Raw genomic sequence first — 17926 nt, 5'->3', positions numbered from 1 at the left:
GTCTAGATTGTGCTAAGAACTCTGAAGCTATGGATCGTATACTTAATATATTGTAAAAGAATTAATATAAATGTAAGCGCTTAAGCCAGCATTTCTAATAATTTACCATCTATCGCTTTGTAGTTCAACTAAGATAAGCGCCATCTAGTGCTCACATCAAAGCGAGAAAAAGAAGCGCTTGAGCTCGAACATGTTTGATTAGCCATGACACAAACCAAAACATTACAAACTTCAATTTGAATTAAGCAGCCGTTACAAACGTTTTCATTTGAATGTTAATAGTTTTTAAAGAACACATGCACTTAAAAAAAATCTGGCCATGGCTACACTTTGTATATGTTTGTTTCATCAAAATTGTACGCACAGCTGTAACAAGTCTACACAAAACGCAGCTCATCATAATTTTTAACAAGAATTTAGAAACTTTATGCAATCACAGCTGCCTGCAATTGTGTTGAATATTAAAAGAAATGTGCTTTAAACTTAATATACATTATGTATCAGCTCAAAGATCAGTCAGTGTCTTGTATGCTTAACCTTATGAACCTGTTCAAAGATCTCAGCTTAGCCTTGCTGACTCTAAAGTTGCTATGCGCTGATTTATTTATAAATAACTTTATTGGCATTGTAAATTTAATGCGTTTTGCCGTTGAGATGCCAATGTGACAGTTCAAACTGTGTATTTATCATTAAATTACAGTTTCCAAATCGCTGAGCAGCAACAACAACAACAATGAAAATTTACAACAAACATAGTTTAGGCGCCGCCCCATACAAGTTTCCAAATGTTTACTTTGTTTAGTTAACAACACGTGCCTCGTTTTAAGAGTTAGTTTGAGCTTTGATCGAAAGCATGTTCCTTGCTTTGATTTACTTTACTTTAGTTAGTAGCTATCTATCTGCTCTTGATTTATTGATGTTGAACTTGTCGAGCCTTCCGATATAGATTGCCCGCTCCACCCCCCGGTTTGCGGTATACCGAGGTTGTTTATTTTAGATTTTATTTTATTTAATCACCCGCTGTGCATTGGATTCCAGCTGGTAATTAAAAACCTCTGAGCAACTTAAATATGGGTTGTCGGTGCAAATGAACGCGACATTACTCCACGGCAATTATAATTCTCATGGCATCAGTGTTGTGGCAAACTTCAAATGATTCGGTAGTAAAAACATTTGATTTTTTGATAAAGTCCTGCCGAAAAATTCAAAAGACATCCAAGGAAATTGAAGTAAGTGCGTCGATGAAAGGAACAAAAGGAAATTTAGGGGAAATTTGAATTTGCGAGCGGCTTAAGTTCATATGAACCCAAAAGAATGTTCATTGCATTTTTATGGAAAGTTTTAATTAGCAGATAGTTATTTGTATTAACTAATGCATTAAGTCAGTTAATTTTCATTGATTAATATGAGGCAAACGACTCAGTTATATATGCGTTGTTAATAGCAGCTACAATTAGTCAACCTTAATGCAGCGTAATAATAATAATAATAGCGCTTAGTGTTGACCCTAAAGCTAAACACCCAACGCATGTTACAATATATAATAAAATTACAAGCTATACTTTACGACTTGCTGAAGGATTTAATTAGAAAAAAAGCAAGTTGATAAATTTATAGCCGTAATAAATTCTACACTTGATTTTAATTAACAAACAGAGGTTAAGTGCTTGGGTTTTTAAGTACGTGTTGCTAACTAAATAATTGGCCACTTATAATAGAAATATTGTTATCTCTTTTAGCCACTTGAGCTCAAGATGAAGCGTACTATAAGTTTCAGGGCGCCTCAAATAAAGTTTGAAGATCTAAGCTATGAAGTGGCTGTGGCCAAAACAAAAGGTAAGTGTTTGATTGATTAATTATTGATTAATATGTGTTCAAATGTGCTGCTAATTAGGTTTGCATTTGTGCATAACAAGCACTCGGCTAGAATTAGAATTGCTGAATTTCTTTAGAATTAAAATTATTGGCACGTATTCGATTTGCCGCGCTCTTAACTCATTTATAATCGAGAATGTAAAGTGCCCAACTCGATTGTGTGTTAAAAGTAAAAGTGATGCACAGCTTTGAATTCTCAATATATATGCAATATATATAAAACTGGATTGGCTTGCAGCGTGCGTGATTGTTACATTTATTAATTAGGTTAATTTGACGGCTCAGCTCAAATTGATTACAGCAGAGACGACGTCGAGCTAACTTGTTTACAATATGCAATGTCATTGGTTTGTGGCTTGTTGGCAAGAATCCAAAGCTTGTGGCTCAATTAAAAAGCTGTAAGATTATTAAATGTTTCGCTGCTTTGGTTTATTGCTCTAGCTGTTTAACAAATTGTTGCAGCGGTTCATTGAAATGTTTAACGACGAGTTCACTCAACTGTAACTGACAATCGTGACGACATTTTGCTCACCACCCCACCCTCAACCCCAAGCCCAAGCCCAAGCGCAAAGCCGGCACTGAAAACAGTTAATGAAGCTCAGACATCGCTTTATATATAGTTTATACTATAGTGTAGCCAAAGATTGAGTCTCTTGCCTGTCTAGTTGTTGTTGCTGTTGCTTTTGTTGTTGTCATTGTTTTATATTATGCAAAGAAGGCCACAGCCGGTTATTGTCGCTTGTGGGCGAAGCAACGTACCAGGAATTGTGAGCGGGTGTTTTATTTGTTGTTTGTAGCTTCTGTTTATTATTATATTATTGTTGCTCCGATCGGTTTTGGTCGCTTGTTCGCCGCCTGCGGTTTCAATGTCAATGTCAAAAGCGTTTTTGTTGTTGATCGCATGTTAAAACTCAAGCACGCAGCGAAATTGCCGCCGCCTCTATGTTTCTGATTTCTGTGCTTGCTATAACTATTTAATAACCCATACATGCAAACATTTATATAAAACACACACACATCGACAAACAAAAACATTGAACAGCTCAGACGGGTTCAACTCACAATTCAGACTAGACTAGACTAGAGTTCAACTTAGACCTGGACTCGGATTTATTTTAAATATAGAGTTAACTGCAGGAAAAATGTTTTCATATATCATTATTATCAGATATTAACAGTTGCAACAAATGTTGGCACAACTTAAAGAAAAAAACTTAATTTTAAATATTTAATCAAATTAATTTTAATTCATTTTTGTAAACATTTTCTTTTAGTGTCGACTGTTCATAAGCAAAATATTAAAGAAAATGATTACAAAAATTAATTAAAATAAGTTTTCATATAGTTTTGCTTTTAAATTAAAAAATTTTTTCTTTTAACGTCGACATTACTTGACATTAAATAAATATATTTAAAAAAAAATTATTTATTTTTTTTTTTTTCAAACTATTTTCACTACTGTTTGCCTAAACTATTTGTGTAATTATATTACAGCTAATCGATACATATTGCTTACCCAGCCAACTAACGTCATTAAAGTAGCTTATTGAATTTCTCATATTATCTGCAAATCCCATAAACTATATTCAAATTACTGATAGTTTGCTTATCAGGCAGGCAGGCCCATCCAAACAACAATTAAACAAAAAGCTTTTGCAGCCAATGAAATTAATGACAAGCAACTGATAGAAATCGTACAATAAATTACCCATAAAAGTACGTCACATAGTCGGCTAACGAGCTGTATCTATATAATAGATACATATAAAATATGATCATTCATAGCTCGACTTGTTGCAAAGTCAAATACTTGGGCTTGAGCTAATTAAATGCAGCTGTTTACCTAGAATATTATCGAATTAATATAATTAAAAAATTGTAGACATTAGAACTGTTAACTAAATTAACAGCAGCCCAGAATAACATTAGCAACTTAACTGGGAAAATATTGGCATGTGTGAAAAATTATTAGTTATATAAATTTTGATTGCTATGCGGGAAGTTTCTGCGCCCAGGGCCATGCCCAGAAAATCGCAGAGTAGCATATTTAAATAAAAAATACCTTAAGCATTACTCAATCATGTTAATTGATACAATTTTGTATAGTTAACCCTAACGCCAATAGCAATGCACCTATAACATTATAATAGTGAGTAATTTAACTAAAACTGCAACTAAAATAGTTGTTAATTGCCAATTTGACAAGAGAGTGTGAGAACATTTGCACATTGTCCTAGACCTGGCCACAAAACAAGTTAAAACATTGACTCAACTCAACCGAATTCGATTGTTTGAGAAATCAACAACTGCTCGGGAAATTCTACGCCGAGTGTTATAAATAAAAGCGCGAGAGAGACATCGAGAGAGAGAGAGAGTGCAATTGATATCGTGAAGATTATGAACTTTTGCATTAGAAAACAATGAAAAACACTCGCGCTCTCTACACAAAGATATCTATGAATAAGCAAAAAGACTGAGCGCACTGTACTACAGTGAAGCTTGTGCCAGTTCCGTTCCAACAACGCTGCCTCTGTTTCTGTTTCTGCCTCTGCCGCTGCCTCTGACTGTCTCGCTGGCCGCCGCCGCCGCCGCGTCGTAGGTCTCGGTCTCAGTCCTCAGTCTCAGTCTCAGTCTCGCGGCGCATTTCGAGCGATTCGGAAGTGTTTTTGAGTTTGCTCAAAACGCATTCACTTGAAGCAAAGAAATATACACAAAGTATATATATATCAGATTGAAAATTGTAGACTTAACAATTTTTAGACGCAAACGCGCGCGTGTTACAAATTGAACAACAAAAATTTAAAAAAAGCAAAAACAACGAAAAATTTATAAATATTTACTGGCCAAGTGTTTCGTGTTCGTGTTTTAAGCGCTAAGAGAAAAGTGTAGGAAGTGAATTATTTTTTGTATAATCTTTTGGATATGCAATATCAAGTGCAAGTAAAGCGAAATCAAAGTTGAAACGTATGTCACACACAAATCAAATTTAAACATAAACAAACTGTTGCTGGCTTGCAATTAAAAATTCATTGGAATTTGCGTTTAATGGAAACAGCAACAATGAAAAACAAGAACACACTACACACTTTAGCACACAAAAAATTGTGAGCATATTTGACAACCTATGTTGGCGCATCGAATTATCTAAATATATATTATATATATATTGATAGCAGCTTAAATTACATTTGTTTCATAATTTACTTGTTGTATATCAAGATCCACAAGTATTAATGTAAATTTTTTTTTTCAAGATATATGTGTGCTGATTATCATTTGTGAGTACGAAATATACAATGACAAAGAAACGAATAATTAAAAAAAGAGCAACGCCAAACATTTCAAGAATTTGACTTTGCTTAATTTCTGATGTGAACTATTCTATATCGTAAACTGCGAGCTATTAATAAAAATTATTTCATATTAAAATGAAGAGTTCACTTTGTGCGCATCCTTAATGAAACTAATCTGTGTTTTTTTTTGTCAATAGAGAGATTTATTGTCTTAGAACGGTTATTGATACACATAAATAGCAACAAGATATAAAAATATAACACAATTTTACAAAAAATTTATCTGTTTATATTTTGCTAGCGAAACAGGTCGTCTGATTGATTACAGCAATAATCCAATTCAACATGAACAACAGAGAATAATGTTTTACCTCCTGAATCAAGCCCATCATCATCATTGTCACTGGCAACAATGTGGGGCGGACAGACAGACAGACAGACGGACGGACGGACGGACAGCGTCAACATACTTAGACTTGAGGGCGTGTGTGAGTAGTGAACACAAAAAAGACAATTTGTAATGCAATACGCTACACTTTGAGTTTGCATAGAGTTCGCCAAGACCAGAGCGAACCCTTAGCTCAAACAGACGATATATATGTGATGAAATATATTCATAAAGTTTGAGCTTGCTCTATATAATGAGAGCTGCACTTGCCGCCTTATCAATGCTGTTTATTTAATTTGCTTATCACACATTGCCAAACTAACTTAAGAGAGAGAGAGAGACAGAGAGAGCGAGAGTGAGGCGAGAGTTTTTCTATTCTAATATCAAACAACCTGTAGCATTCAGTTTACAACGAAACGGATGTGCTGGAAATAATATTGTCATGGCTAAATAATTATATATGCCCAGGGGTGTATTTTTAGGCATGTGCCTCCTCAAATTATTCATTTATTTGCTATATAATAGACAAAAGCGTTTATTTGCCTCTGTAACTTGGCAATTTTCTAATGAAAATGCTTCATTGATATTTTATCTTTGCCTTTTAGCAATTATGAATATTAATTTTGTGCATAGCTAGAGAGCCTGACCTAGTGGCCGTCATTTAGTTAATTAACTAAGAATGCTAGCCATGTTAAATTATGTTGATTAAATCAACTACAAGTAGTTCAAGTTCTGTTTGCAATTGTCACGCTGTTTTTATTTTCAGCAGCAGAGTATTGAAATTTCATTTTATATTTTGCAAGTGCCTATTTTATAGCTCAATATAACTTCAAGTCAATATTTTGTAAATTTTATGGAACATAAATTAATGCAATTAAGCCCATTGTTGCGCATATAACTGCTTACTTAAGAGCTAATGTAGCAACTGCTTTTCGAAGCCAGTTTCGGCCAAGTTAGGGCCAAGTTAGGGTCGTTGGCTCAAGAAAGCGAAACAAAAAACATGCTCAGCATGCTGAGGTTGCAAGAATTCGTGTAACTTGCTTGTTTATATAAGAAATTATACATAAATAATTGCATTTTAAATTAATAATCGAGTGTTAGTCTAAATGTCAAGTGTTGATGATGATGATGAGCTAAGCTAATCAAACACATGCCATTCATTATTGTCGATTAAATTTGAATACTATACTATCAAATATGAGTGATCTTTAAGTTAGCTAACCTGTCAATAGTTTAATCTGAGCTAAAACTAATCTAATCTTGTATCTGGCAGCAACAGTTTATGTTTAATTATAATTATACAAAAATCATTTGAATCATTTACGTAAACAAAAATATGTATAGAACTTTTCCAGCGGTGAGCTGCTAAAGTTCATTCAACACACAGTTTAGTTGTTTAATCTATAAATCTGCAAACAGATGTTGCAAATAAATTTTCAATGTTCCAACATTTCTATTCAATGACCTTCTCGAGCTATAAAATCCATAAGCTGGTAATTATTTTTATTAAATATGTGCCAGCCGTCAAAAATATGAGAATGCAACAACAATTTCAATACAATTTACTTTAATTGATAGCAGGGGTGACATACGCGGTCTTCTGGTCAAGTGTTTGCATTCTCATAGCAAACACACACACGCGCACACACCCACACACACACATACATAGATCTATTAAAAGTTGATATTGTAATTTAATGCTTGAGACCTTTGCCAACTGTGGGGTCAACTTTACACACGCACTCACACTCACCTACAGCGCATACAAGGACAGACTTACATATACACACTTACCCACACACCCATACATGCACATGTAGCACCTTTGCTTGCATTCAATCCAAAATATGCCGCGCACTTCCGCGCCTATTGTTTATAACAATGCCGCTGTAAGACAAATAATAAATTTATGACTTTAATTCACACACACACACACACACAGATTTCAATGGTCACGTACACATTAAATTTAATTCTAAAGCACATGGTGAAGACTGATTCAAATGGCAGCAATTTCATTGCGCAAACGAAAACTAAGCACAGAATACAAAAAATAAAAAAAGAATAAAGAGAGTAAGCATTACACAGTGAGCAAGCTGCGCAGTCGCTGTCGCTGTCGCCGTCGAAGCTCGACTGCAAAATACCACGCACGTTGTTACTCTTGCTATCTGCTCTCTCGCTGTTCTTGTTGTTATCTCATTCGCTTTGCCTAAGCGCAGTCACACACACACACATACGTTTGTATGTAAATTCGGTATTTGAATACTGCTTAAGAATTTATGCATTTGCATAAATGACTGTAACTAGTCTTTTGCAATCACTTACCCAAATTTGCGCTTTTTTTTTGTTTAGCAACAGCTTAAGAATTTATGCATGCTAAGCTACAGTTTTGCAATCACTTACATATTTATGTACGCAAAATTTACATTAAAGCCATTTCATCATCACCAAATATACATACATACATATTTATGTAAATTATGTACATAACTTATTGCTAGGCAGGGTATGCAAAATGCTTGCTTCCCCCCCTCCAACACTCTTTTGTAGTCAGATTCACTTTTAGCGATTTCAACTACGACGGTCGCCGAAACTGAAACTGAAAACTGACAATTAAGCGGCTACTTGAGCCAGCAGCTGTTGTTGCTACAACTGTAGCTAATGTTGTTGTTGCTGTGCATTGACCGCAGCCGCACTTGACGATTCTTTTTTTTTAAACATTTTTTGAGTATTTTTTTTGCTGTTTCACAATTTGTGCCATTTTTGGTTTGTCTTGTGGACATTAACTTGAACTAAGATGTTGTGCTGCAATCAAAACCAAATACCAACTTATTCATCTTGAAGTGTTTGCACTTCTCGTTGCTTGTTGTTGCTCTTGCTTATCTTAGTCTGTTCTAAGCTCTCGGTGCTGTCATCGTCTTCTTCTTTGCAGCATTGCGTCAAATTTTATTATGTTCATACACTACCCAAAAAGCAAAAGCAAAAGAGCAAAACACTTGACTTAGCTAGTTAATTCAAGTTGTTTAATTATTGATTTATGACATGCTTTAAAATCTTTATAATTTTAGAATTACTTAGTTTTAGCTGCTGCTTCATTAGCAGTTTAATTCAACTTTAATTTTGTCTAACCTAAACTTGTTTAAGAGAAATTTAAAATGTCAAAGCAATAAGTTATAGAATTCTTTAGTTATACATTTAAAAATGTTATTTTTAGTTTATTACTCGATTTTTGGCAAATTTGCCAAGCATATAAACACATATATATGCAGTTTAATCTGGTTTTAGCTAGAACCGGTCCAATTTTGCACTCAAATACAAGTATTTTGAAACACAAATTCTTGTCAAAAGATCAAAGAATTCTTAACTCCAATTAAAAGTAAAGTGTATAGACTAGTTCTATGCATTGCGCGTTAGTCAGTTAACGTTGTTTAGCGTTCCAAATGTTTACACAATTATTTAGACGAAAATATGCGATGGTATGCCAAAACGCATAGCTTCGGTATTTATTATTATTAAGTATGATAGTGAGGGCAACGGGAAGGTCGTTTGCTCTATGGGCCACTTCTAAATATTTTGATTATTATTTTTTTTTTTTTACTACTTATACTATTGTGTGTGCGTGCTATTATTATTATTGTTGTAGCTCTGTTGTTGTTGACTCACATGTTAAATAGCAAATATTTCGGTTGAGTATCGTTCTTTTCGCCCGAAAATGTCTACGATTGCCGCTTAAACTTGACAAAATATAAAAATAAATAAAAACACGCACAAATACACCGAAAACATAACGAAAAAATTATTCGAAGCCGATTTTGATTGTTGACTTTTGTCGACGCGTTTTGCATTGCCAAATTAAATTTAATATGCGTATTGTTATTGTAGAAGCCGTTGTTCTCTTATTTAATTTATTGTATGAATTTGGTTTTGCTTTTTTATTGCCGCGCTGTTGCTGTCGGCAGCGCAGTAGCTCTGAGCTGCGCTGCCTTCTAGTCCACCAACTGTTGCGCTGCTGCTTCTTCCGCAGTCATCAGCTGTGGGGTCGACTGAGCGCATGTGCGCAAGTCTGGCAAACTAAAGTAAAGCAAGAAGAGCGCGCAATTAGAAGTAAACGAGAGCTTTGTGTCTGTGCATGTGTGTGTGTGAGTGTGTAAGTGCGTGCTCTTCATGCAATTGCTGCAATAGCAACAGTTGTAAAAGTTCAGAGAGCGAGGTTCGTTGAGTTTATGCAATGTTGTTGTTGGGTCAGACAGCGCGGTTCAAGTTTAGTTGCTGCTCCACTGACCTAGCACTATGCATTAAGTAATTTTTACCCTCTACAGTGTTTTGACATAAAATCATTTTATTTAAATGCTTGCCTTGAGTGTCTGTGTGTGTACCATAACTAATTGCAATTGTTTTATTTTTTTGTGTATTAAAAATGCATTATAAGCAGCAAGTAATTACAAACAATTGTTGAGCAAACACTTTGCGCAATGCTGCTATAAATAAAAAAACAAACTCATTTTATAAAAAAAAAAACTAAGTGTACAAACTCGAAACGTAAACAATAAACAAACCGCAACAAGAAACAAACTCGTAAACAATCATGGATAGTAGCAAATTGTTAAAGAACGTCTATGGCATCGACATACATTTCAAAGATCTTGTATATCAAGTTAAAGCCCCCAAGCAAAAAGGTTCGTATACTGACTAACACAACCCACTCCGAAAATTTGAATATCATTAACCCACAAGCACATATTTGAAACTAATCCACCTTGATATCGAAATTAATGATTCTTTTTGAAAACTTTGCAGAAAAGAAGTCTGTGCTTAAGGGCATTACGGGCACATTTAAATCTGGCGAATTGACAGCTATAATGGGCCCATCCGGTGCCGGCAAATCTAGTCTTATGAATATACTAACGGGCTTTACCAAAAATGGCGTAACCGGTACCATTGACTTTGGAAAAGCCCGTAAGCTATGCGGCTATATAATGCAGGATGATCATTTCTATCCATTCTTTACTGTGGAGGAAACAATGCTGCTGGCAGCGACTTTAAAAATATCTAACAAATGTGTGAGCATGAAGGAGAAACGAATTTTGGTAAGCAGCAAATGTTTCAAGGCTTGCAAACAGCTTCAGTAGCAATTTATTGCTACTAAAAGTTGCTATTTTTGCAAACTATTTTTAGCAAATGTTGTATTACCTGCCTAAAACCATAACCATTATCCCTTATCTTAGATTGATCATTTGTTGAACACACTTAAACTGGCGAAGGCCAAGCAAACGAGATGCTCCAAGCTAAGTGGTGGCCAGAAGAAGCGTCTGTCCATTGCTCTGGAGCTGATAGACAATCCAGCGGTGCTATTTTTAGATGAGCCCACAACGTAAGCAACCTTTGCTACAATGACAACAAACCAGTTGTTGACTAACCTAAACTTAACCTTGAAACTGATACATTCTTTATGCTTAACCAGGGGTCTGGACAGCTCGTCTTCCTTCGATACGATACAACTGCTGCGATCGCTGGCGAACGAGGGGCGAACAATTGTGTGCACAATCCATCAGCCCTCGAGCAATATTTATAATCTGTTTAACCTGATCTATGTGCTCAGCTCGGGTCAATGCACCTACCAGGGCACGCCCCAAAACACAGTCATGTTTCTGAAAACTGTCGGACTCGACTGCCCTGCCTATCACAATCCCGCTGACTTCTGTGAGTAACGCCTCGCCCCGAATCGCACCTGATAATTAATTGCTATATTAACAATTTTTGCACCTTTCAAGTGCTCGAGTGTGTGAACGGTGATTTCGATGATCATACCGATGCATTAACGGAATGTGCCAAGGACCAACGCTGGCGTTACGATCAGCAACTTTTACAGGATGATGCGGAAGCGCCAAGTGAGGCGCAGGTGGCTAAGTTCAATGAATCCCAGACACAGACAATGCCACAATTAAAGAAACTAGAGTCCTCAAAGGAGCTCATACAGCACACCTATCCTCCACCAGAATGGATGAGACTTTGGATACTAATTGGACGCTGTCATCTGCAGTTCTTTAGAGATTGGGTAAGTCTGGGTAAAATGGGAAGTTTCAATGCTCAACTAATCTATTCATTCTGGATTGCAGACGCTTACCTATCTTAAGCTAGGCATGCATATACTTAGCGCTGTTATGATAGGTCTATTCTTTGGCGATTCTGGCATTAATGCAACGAAACAAATCTCAAATGTGGGCATGATAATGATACACTGCGTTTATCTTTGGTATACGACTATAATGCCTGGAATTTTAAGATGTAAGTTTTAGCATAAAGAGTACTTGAAATTCTTATTAACGCCATGCGCTTTTGCAGATCCCATGGAAATTGAAATCATCAAGAAAGAAACCTTTAACAATTGGTATAAATTGAAAACCTATTATGTGGCCACTTTAATAACATCTACACCTGTGCACGTGTGTATTTTTGGCTAATTTCAATTTAAATATGTTTGACTTACAAATATTGTTTCTTTAACAGATAATATTCTCTATAGTTTATATAACAATTGGCTATTTAATGACTGATCAACCTGTGGAAGTCGAACGATTTGTTAAATATCTGCTTACTGCTGTTGTAGTTACCATTTGTGCGGATGGATTGGGCGTATTTCTAGGCACCATACTGAATCCAGTGGTAAGTAATCCCTTGAGAAAAACCTCTACTATGTAATTCAACATTTCTATTGCAGAACGGTACATTTGTGGGTGCTGTTTCCACATGTTTTATGCTAATGTTTTCGGGTTTCCTAATCTTGCTGACCCACATACCCAAGGCTTTGCATTTTGTGGCTGCAATGTCGCCACTGCGCTATGCGCTGGAAAATATGGTGCTTTCACTATATGGAAATCAACGCGATAAGCTTAATTGCCCTAGTACCGAATTCTATTGTCATTTCAAGTAAGTTCTTCAAACTATTATGAACTTTAATCAGCAACTCATTTCTCAAATATTCCTATAGAAATGCCGTCACAGTGCTGAATCAATTTGGCATGGAAAATGGTGATTTTGGATATAACATCATGATGATTCTGGGTCAAATAACCATTTTTAAGATCTTGGCCTACTTTACGCTCAAGCGCAAAATCAAATCGATTTGATTGCACAGCGAAATAGCCTAGTATTGAACCTAAAATAAATTAAATGTGATTTTATGTTACTTATTGCTTAGTTCAAGTGAACTCCTTTTTACATCGGCATGTGATACTTTACCTAATGCTACCTGCTGCTGTATACATACACATATAACGAATATAGTTTTTATACGGTTTATATACAATTGTACACGTTAGATATATAGCATATAGTACTAAATGTTTGTAGAAAATTATTGTAAGGTGTGAATTTCATATACAAATTTTTGTGTGCAAATATTTATAATTTAAAAGGACCATAAGTTAACGAAATGTTTTGTAAATTGTGTAGATAGCTAAAGGGATTGATGCGCTGATATATTTTGTAAAATAAATGTTAAATGGACAAAAAGTTGTATTGATTGACTATTAATTATTATCAATAAAATGTTTTCAATTAAAATCTTGTATTAAATGTTATAGTTTTGAATTTCAAAAATGCATCTGTTTCCCTCCAACAGGGCTGATTAAAACATGGTTTGTGTCTGTGATATTTGGTACGACACAGTTTTTCTCTCGCTTACACCTATTGAATACTTTTTTATTTGCTGTGCTCGTACACTGGATGATACGTGCTAATGTAAATTATTTTTTTCTTATTAGGTTACCCTACCAAAAGAAATCCAAATAAAATATTGCAAGCGAAAAACGCAATAGCTAAGCTGCAAAAAGCTTGTTATTCATAAAAATTAGTACGCGACATTAAACTAATTAAGAGCTAATATATTCATAACTGTGCTGCAAGGCTGTGCTAATATTGGTAACGCCACAAAACGACAAGAGCTAAAAACAAGAGATTAAGCTTTAGCACCAAAACAGCGAAACGATTAATAGACAAAATAGCAAAATAAAACAAATAGAAAATGTTCCGCTCGACTTTTGACAAAAATCTTGGTAAGTAAAATTATATAGAAATGTTATTAATTGGATTTGCACTTTGTAGCAATTACAACAAAAGTGACTCATCAACACAATGCAAAGCATAAAGTATAACAAAAGGAGGGGCTAACGAACTTGAAACGTAATAAGTCTGCATAGATAAATTAACGCTGATTACATTTTATAGAAAACGCAACGAGCCACTTGCGACTGGAGCCTGACTGGCCATCCATTCTACTAATTTGCGATGAAATTAATCAAAAGGATGTCACGTATGTAAAATACACATCAAAGTTATGCATTAAACTTAGTTTATTTTTAACTGCAGCCCAAAGAATGCTTTTGCAGCAATAAAGAAAAAGATGAGCTCACCAAATCCGCATTCTGCTTGCTACTCTCTCTTGGTCCTCGAGAGCATAGTGAAGAACTGTGGAGCTCCCGTGCATGAGGAGGTCTTCACCAAGGAGAACTGTGAAATGTTTAGCAGCTTCTTGGAATCCACGCCGCACGAGAATGTGCGCCAGAAAATGCTCGAGCTGGTGCAGACTTGGGCATACGCCTTTAGATCCTCCGATAAGTATCAGGCTATCAAGGTGAGCTTGATCAAAGCTGGGAACAAAAATTAGTTTAAATTAATTGTTTAAATTCGCAGGATACTATGACTATATTGAAAGCCAAGGGACATACATTCCCCGAGCTTAAGGAGGCGGACGCCATGTTTACAGCAGACACTGCGCCCAATTGGGCCGATGGCAAGGTGTGCCATCGCTGCCGTGTGGAGTTCACCTTCACCAATCGGAAACATCATTGTCGCAACTGTGGCCAAGTGTTCTGTGGCCTGTGCACGGAGAAGCAATGCCCGTTACCCAAGTATGGCATTGAAAAGGATGTGCGTGTCTGCGATGGTTGCTTCTTGGCACTGCAACGACCAGGGGGTGTCAAGCCCAGCACACGGGTTCCCGACAGCGATTTACCCGCGGAGTATTTGAACAGCTCGTTATCGCAGCAAGTGCAGACACCGGCGCGCAAGACTGAGCAAGAGCTTAAGGAGGAGGAAGAGCTACAGCTGGCCATAGCCTTGAGTCAGTCGGAGGCAGAGCAAAAGAAGCAACCGGCAGCGGCTGCAACGTATCGTCGTCCACGTTCGCCTAGTCCAGAGCACGCACCCGTGGCCCAACTGCAACAGCCGCCGCAAACGGAGGAGAGCAATCCCGAGCTAGCCAAGTACTTAAATCGCAGCTACTGGGAGCAGCGCAAAATAAGCGAATCCTCCTCAATGGCCAGCCCCTCAGCGCCCAGTCCCATGCCGCCAACGCCGCAGCCTCAACAGCTGCAGGCGCTGCAAGCAATGAACACACCCAAGACTGCGGATGAGCTGCAGATAGCTGAGTTTGCTGCGAACATGCGCACGCAGGTTGAGATCTTTGTTAATCGCATGAAGAGCAATTCGAGTCGTGGACGCAGCATTTCCAATGACTCTTCAGTGCAAACGCTCTTTATGACTTTGACATCGCTGCACTCACAGCAGCTGTCGTACATCAAGGAAATGGACGACAAGCGCATGTGGTATGAGCAGCTGCAGGATAAACTGGCACAGATCAAGGATTCGCGTGCTGCACTGGATGTGCTGCGACAGGAGCATGTGGAAAAGCTGCGGCGCCAGGCCGAGGAGCAAGAGCGTCAACGTCAACTGCAAATGGCGCAAAAGCTGGAAATTATGCGCAAGAAGAAGCAGGAGTATTTGCAGTATCAGCGTCAGCTAGCGCTGCAGCGCATTCAAGAGCAGGAGCGTGAGATGCAGCTGCGCCAGGAACAGCAAAAGGCGCAGTATCTGATGGGTCAAAGTGCACCGTTTCCTTATTTGCCCGCCGCTGTGCCCGCACACGGTTCGCCCTCACATCAGAACAATATGTATAATCCCTATGCCACCAACTATATGCCACACAATGGACAGCAATTTGCCAGCGGCATACCACCGCCCGGCATGTATAATCCCGCCATGCCACAAGCACCACAAGCTGCTCCAGCCGCTGCTCCCGGCATGATGATGCCTCCTGCTGGCAATATGATGCAGCCACCACAGCCAGACCAACAGCCTTATCCCAATCATATGCTAACGCAACCACCACAACAATTGCCACCACAACAGTTGCCACCACAAGCTCCGGTCCAGCAGCCAGCACAACAAGTGCAAGCACCACCACCACACTTGGCTCATGTTATGCTGCAGCAGCAACAGTTGGTGCAGTCGCATCCACCGCTAGCCCAAGCTCCACAGCAGGCAGCTGCGCCGCCGGTTCAACAGCCACCGCCATCACTTGCGCCGCCAGTTCAACAGCCACCGCCAGCACTTGCGCCACCTCAAGCCACAATTGCTGCAGAACAAGTGCAAGCGATAGCTGCTGCTCCAGCGCCCCCACAATCTGAACCAGAGCGCACTAAAGCCCCAGAGCCCGCCACAGCAGAGCTCATTAGCTTTGATTAGTAATTGCATGTTATTCCACTATTAACAATACATATTATACTATTATTATCTATTATCCATTATTGTGTTGTAGTCAGGCAAGCATTACTAGAAAATCTTGTTTCCTTTAATATTTCTGCAAGAATGAATTTAATCAAATTTATGTTTCATTTTTAAAACCATCTGGACATGTAAAGCGATGTTTATCACTATTTTTCTTGTTTGAAAATATTGCCAAAGGCAATTTAATAAAAAACAACAATTGACTACATTAACACTTTTTAAAACAAAATAAATTTATACAATTATCAAAGCATAAAGTTTCATTGCCCAAATTATACAAATATTCAAATTTCCATTAATTGCTATTTGGCATCTGTCAAAGCCGCCACGCCGGGCAGCTTTTTACCCTCAAGCAGTTCCAGCGAGGCACCACCCCCAGTTGAGACATGCGAAACTTTCTGAGCGCCGCCAAATTTAAGACAAGCCGTCGCTGTATCCCCACCGCCTACTATAGTAGTGGCGCCTGCCTTAGTTGCCGCCATTACAGCATCCAGCATGGCCTTGGTGCCCCCGGCAAATTTGTCATTCTCAAACAAGCCTGGCGGACCATTCCAAACAATTGTCTTGGCCTTGGCTATTACATCAGCATATTGCTTTCTTGATTTGTCGCCAATGTCGAGACCCATAAAGCCGCTAGGCACACCTTGCTTAACATCTACCGTCTTGGTCTCACCTGGATTCTTAATTTCCTTCGCGCATAGAAAATCCTCGGGTAGCAGTATATCCACTTTTTTCTCCTTAGCCTTCTGCATAATATCCTTTATCATTGCAGAGCCTTTTTCGTCAAATAGTGACTTGCCTATTTCCATGGAGTTATTAATTTTAAGGAAAGTAAATGCCATGCCACCAGCTATAATCATTTGATTCACATTGTTCAATAGATTGGTGATGAGTGGTATCTTGTCTGCAATTTTAGCGCCACCCAAAATAGCCAGAAATGGTTGCTTTGGCTTGTGCAACGCCTTGGCAAAGTACTCCAGCTCCTTGTCCATGAGAAAGCCAGAGGCTCGCACCTTATAGCCTTCACCCAACATTGAGCTATGGGCACGATGCGCTGTGCCAAAAGCATCGTTTACATAAATATCACCCAGCTGGGCTAACTTAGTGCGAAATTCCTTAACTTTTTCGGGATCGGCTTTGATTTTTTTCTTATTTTCATCCTTACTACTGCCGGTTTCCTCCGCATAGAAACGTAGATTCTCCAGCAGCACTACAGCACCATCTGGAGGATCCTTAACGGCTTCCAAGGCAATTTTGCCCACGCAATCGTTGATGAAACATACTGGCCAGTCAAGTAACGTCTGAAGTTCCTTGGCTACCGGCGCTAAAGTAAATTTCTTATTCTTCTTACCATCTGGACGACCCAGGTGTGAAGCCAATACCTGCATAGTAAACTTATAATAGTTCTCGAATGAATATTGGCGAACCCTTTACTCACAAGCAGTTTGCAATTATTATCCAGTGCATATTTGATACTTGGGACTGCCGCTACTATTCGCTGATTGTTGGTGATCTGTCCATCTTTAAGGGGCACATTAAAGTCCACACGCATAAACACACGCTTGCCACTCACATCTACATCTTTAAGACTTAGTTTTTTGGATATTTTGGCATCATCCTGACAATCGCCATAGTCGCGTCGCTGTGGAACTTTACTCACAAATTTACTGTACTGTGGCCACAGCTCCAATAAATAACAAAGCTTTCGTTCCAAATGAAGCATGTTGTAATATTTGAAGTTGTGATCAATTTTGATTTAAAAATATACCTTGTAAGGCCAGATTATTGAAAATTAAGTATTCTG

At 37.9% G+C, this 17926-nt stretch overlaps 3 protein-coding genes across 4 annotated transcripts; 2 read left to right on the top strand and 1 right to left on the bottom strand.

Moving 5' to 3' along the window:
* The first annotated feature begins 1148 nt into the window (after positions 1-1148).
* LOC108596240 (ATP-binding cassette sub-family G member 1) lies at positions 1149-13076 on the top strand. Of its 2 annotated transcripts, XM_017981799.2 has the most exons (11): positions 1149-1229; positions 1740-1836; positions 10354-10643; positions 10782-10927; positions 11018-11256; positions 11328-11611; positions 11673-11841; positions 11899-11999; positions 12064-12219; positions 12275-12483; positions 12545-13076. In XM_017981799.2, exons 2-11 carry the CDS (start codon positions 1755-1757, stop codon positions 12681-12683), a joined length of 1815 nt encoding a protein of 604 aa, XP_017837288.2. In that variant the 5' UTR covers positions 1149-1229; positions 1740-1754; the 3' UTR covers positions 12684-13076. The 2 variants fall into 2 exon arrangements, with proteins under 2 accessions (XP_017837288.2, XP_017837280.2); XM_017981791.2 differs by lacking the exons at positions 1149-1229; positions 1740-1836 and adding an exon at positions 10085-10232.
* A 276-nt stretch (positions 13077-13352) lies between these two features.
* LOC108608262 (hepatocyte growth factor-regulated tyrosine kinase substrate) lies at positions 13353-16265 on the top strand. Its single transcript, XM_017999555.2, has 4 exons — positions 13353-13610; positions 13783-13867; positions 13924-14188; positions 14248-16265. Exons 1-4 carry the CDS (start codon positions 13580-13582, stop codon positions 16078-16080), a joined length of 2214 nt encoding a protein of 737 aa, XP_017855044.2. The 5' UTR covers positions 13353-13579; the 3' UTR covers positions 16081-16265.
* Positions 16266-16331: 66 nt separating this feature from the next.
* Positions 16332-17883, bottom strand: LOC108608263 (phosphoglycerate kinase). Its single transcript, XM_017999556.2, has 2 exons — positions 17561-17883; positions 16332-17504 (listed from the first exon to the last, which is right to left on the bottom strand). The coding sequence occupies exons 1-2, from the start codon at positions 17843-17845 to the stop codon at positions 16425-16427; spliced, it is 1365 nt and encodes a 454-aa protein (XP_017855045.2). The 5' UTR covers positions 17846-17883; the 3' UTR covers positions 16332-16424.
* Between the last annotated feature and the right edge of the window lie 43 nt (positions 17884-17926).

This window comes from Drosophila busckii, chromosome 2L (assembly GCF_011750605.1).
Source record: "Drosophila busckii strain San Diego stock center, stock number 13000-0081.31 chromosome 2L, ASM1175060v1, whole genome shotgun sequence".
Taxonomy (NCBI): Eukaryota; Metazoa; Arthropoda; class Insecta; order Diptera; family Drosophilidae; genus Drosophila; species Drosophila busckii.
This window is presented reverse-complemented; position numbering and strand designations above follow the sequence as displayed.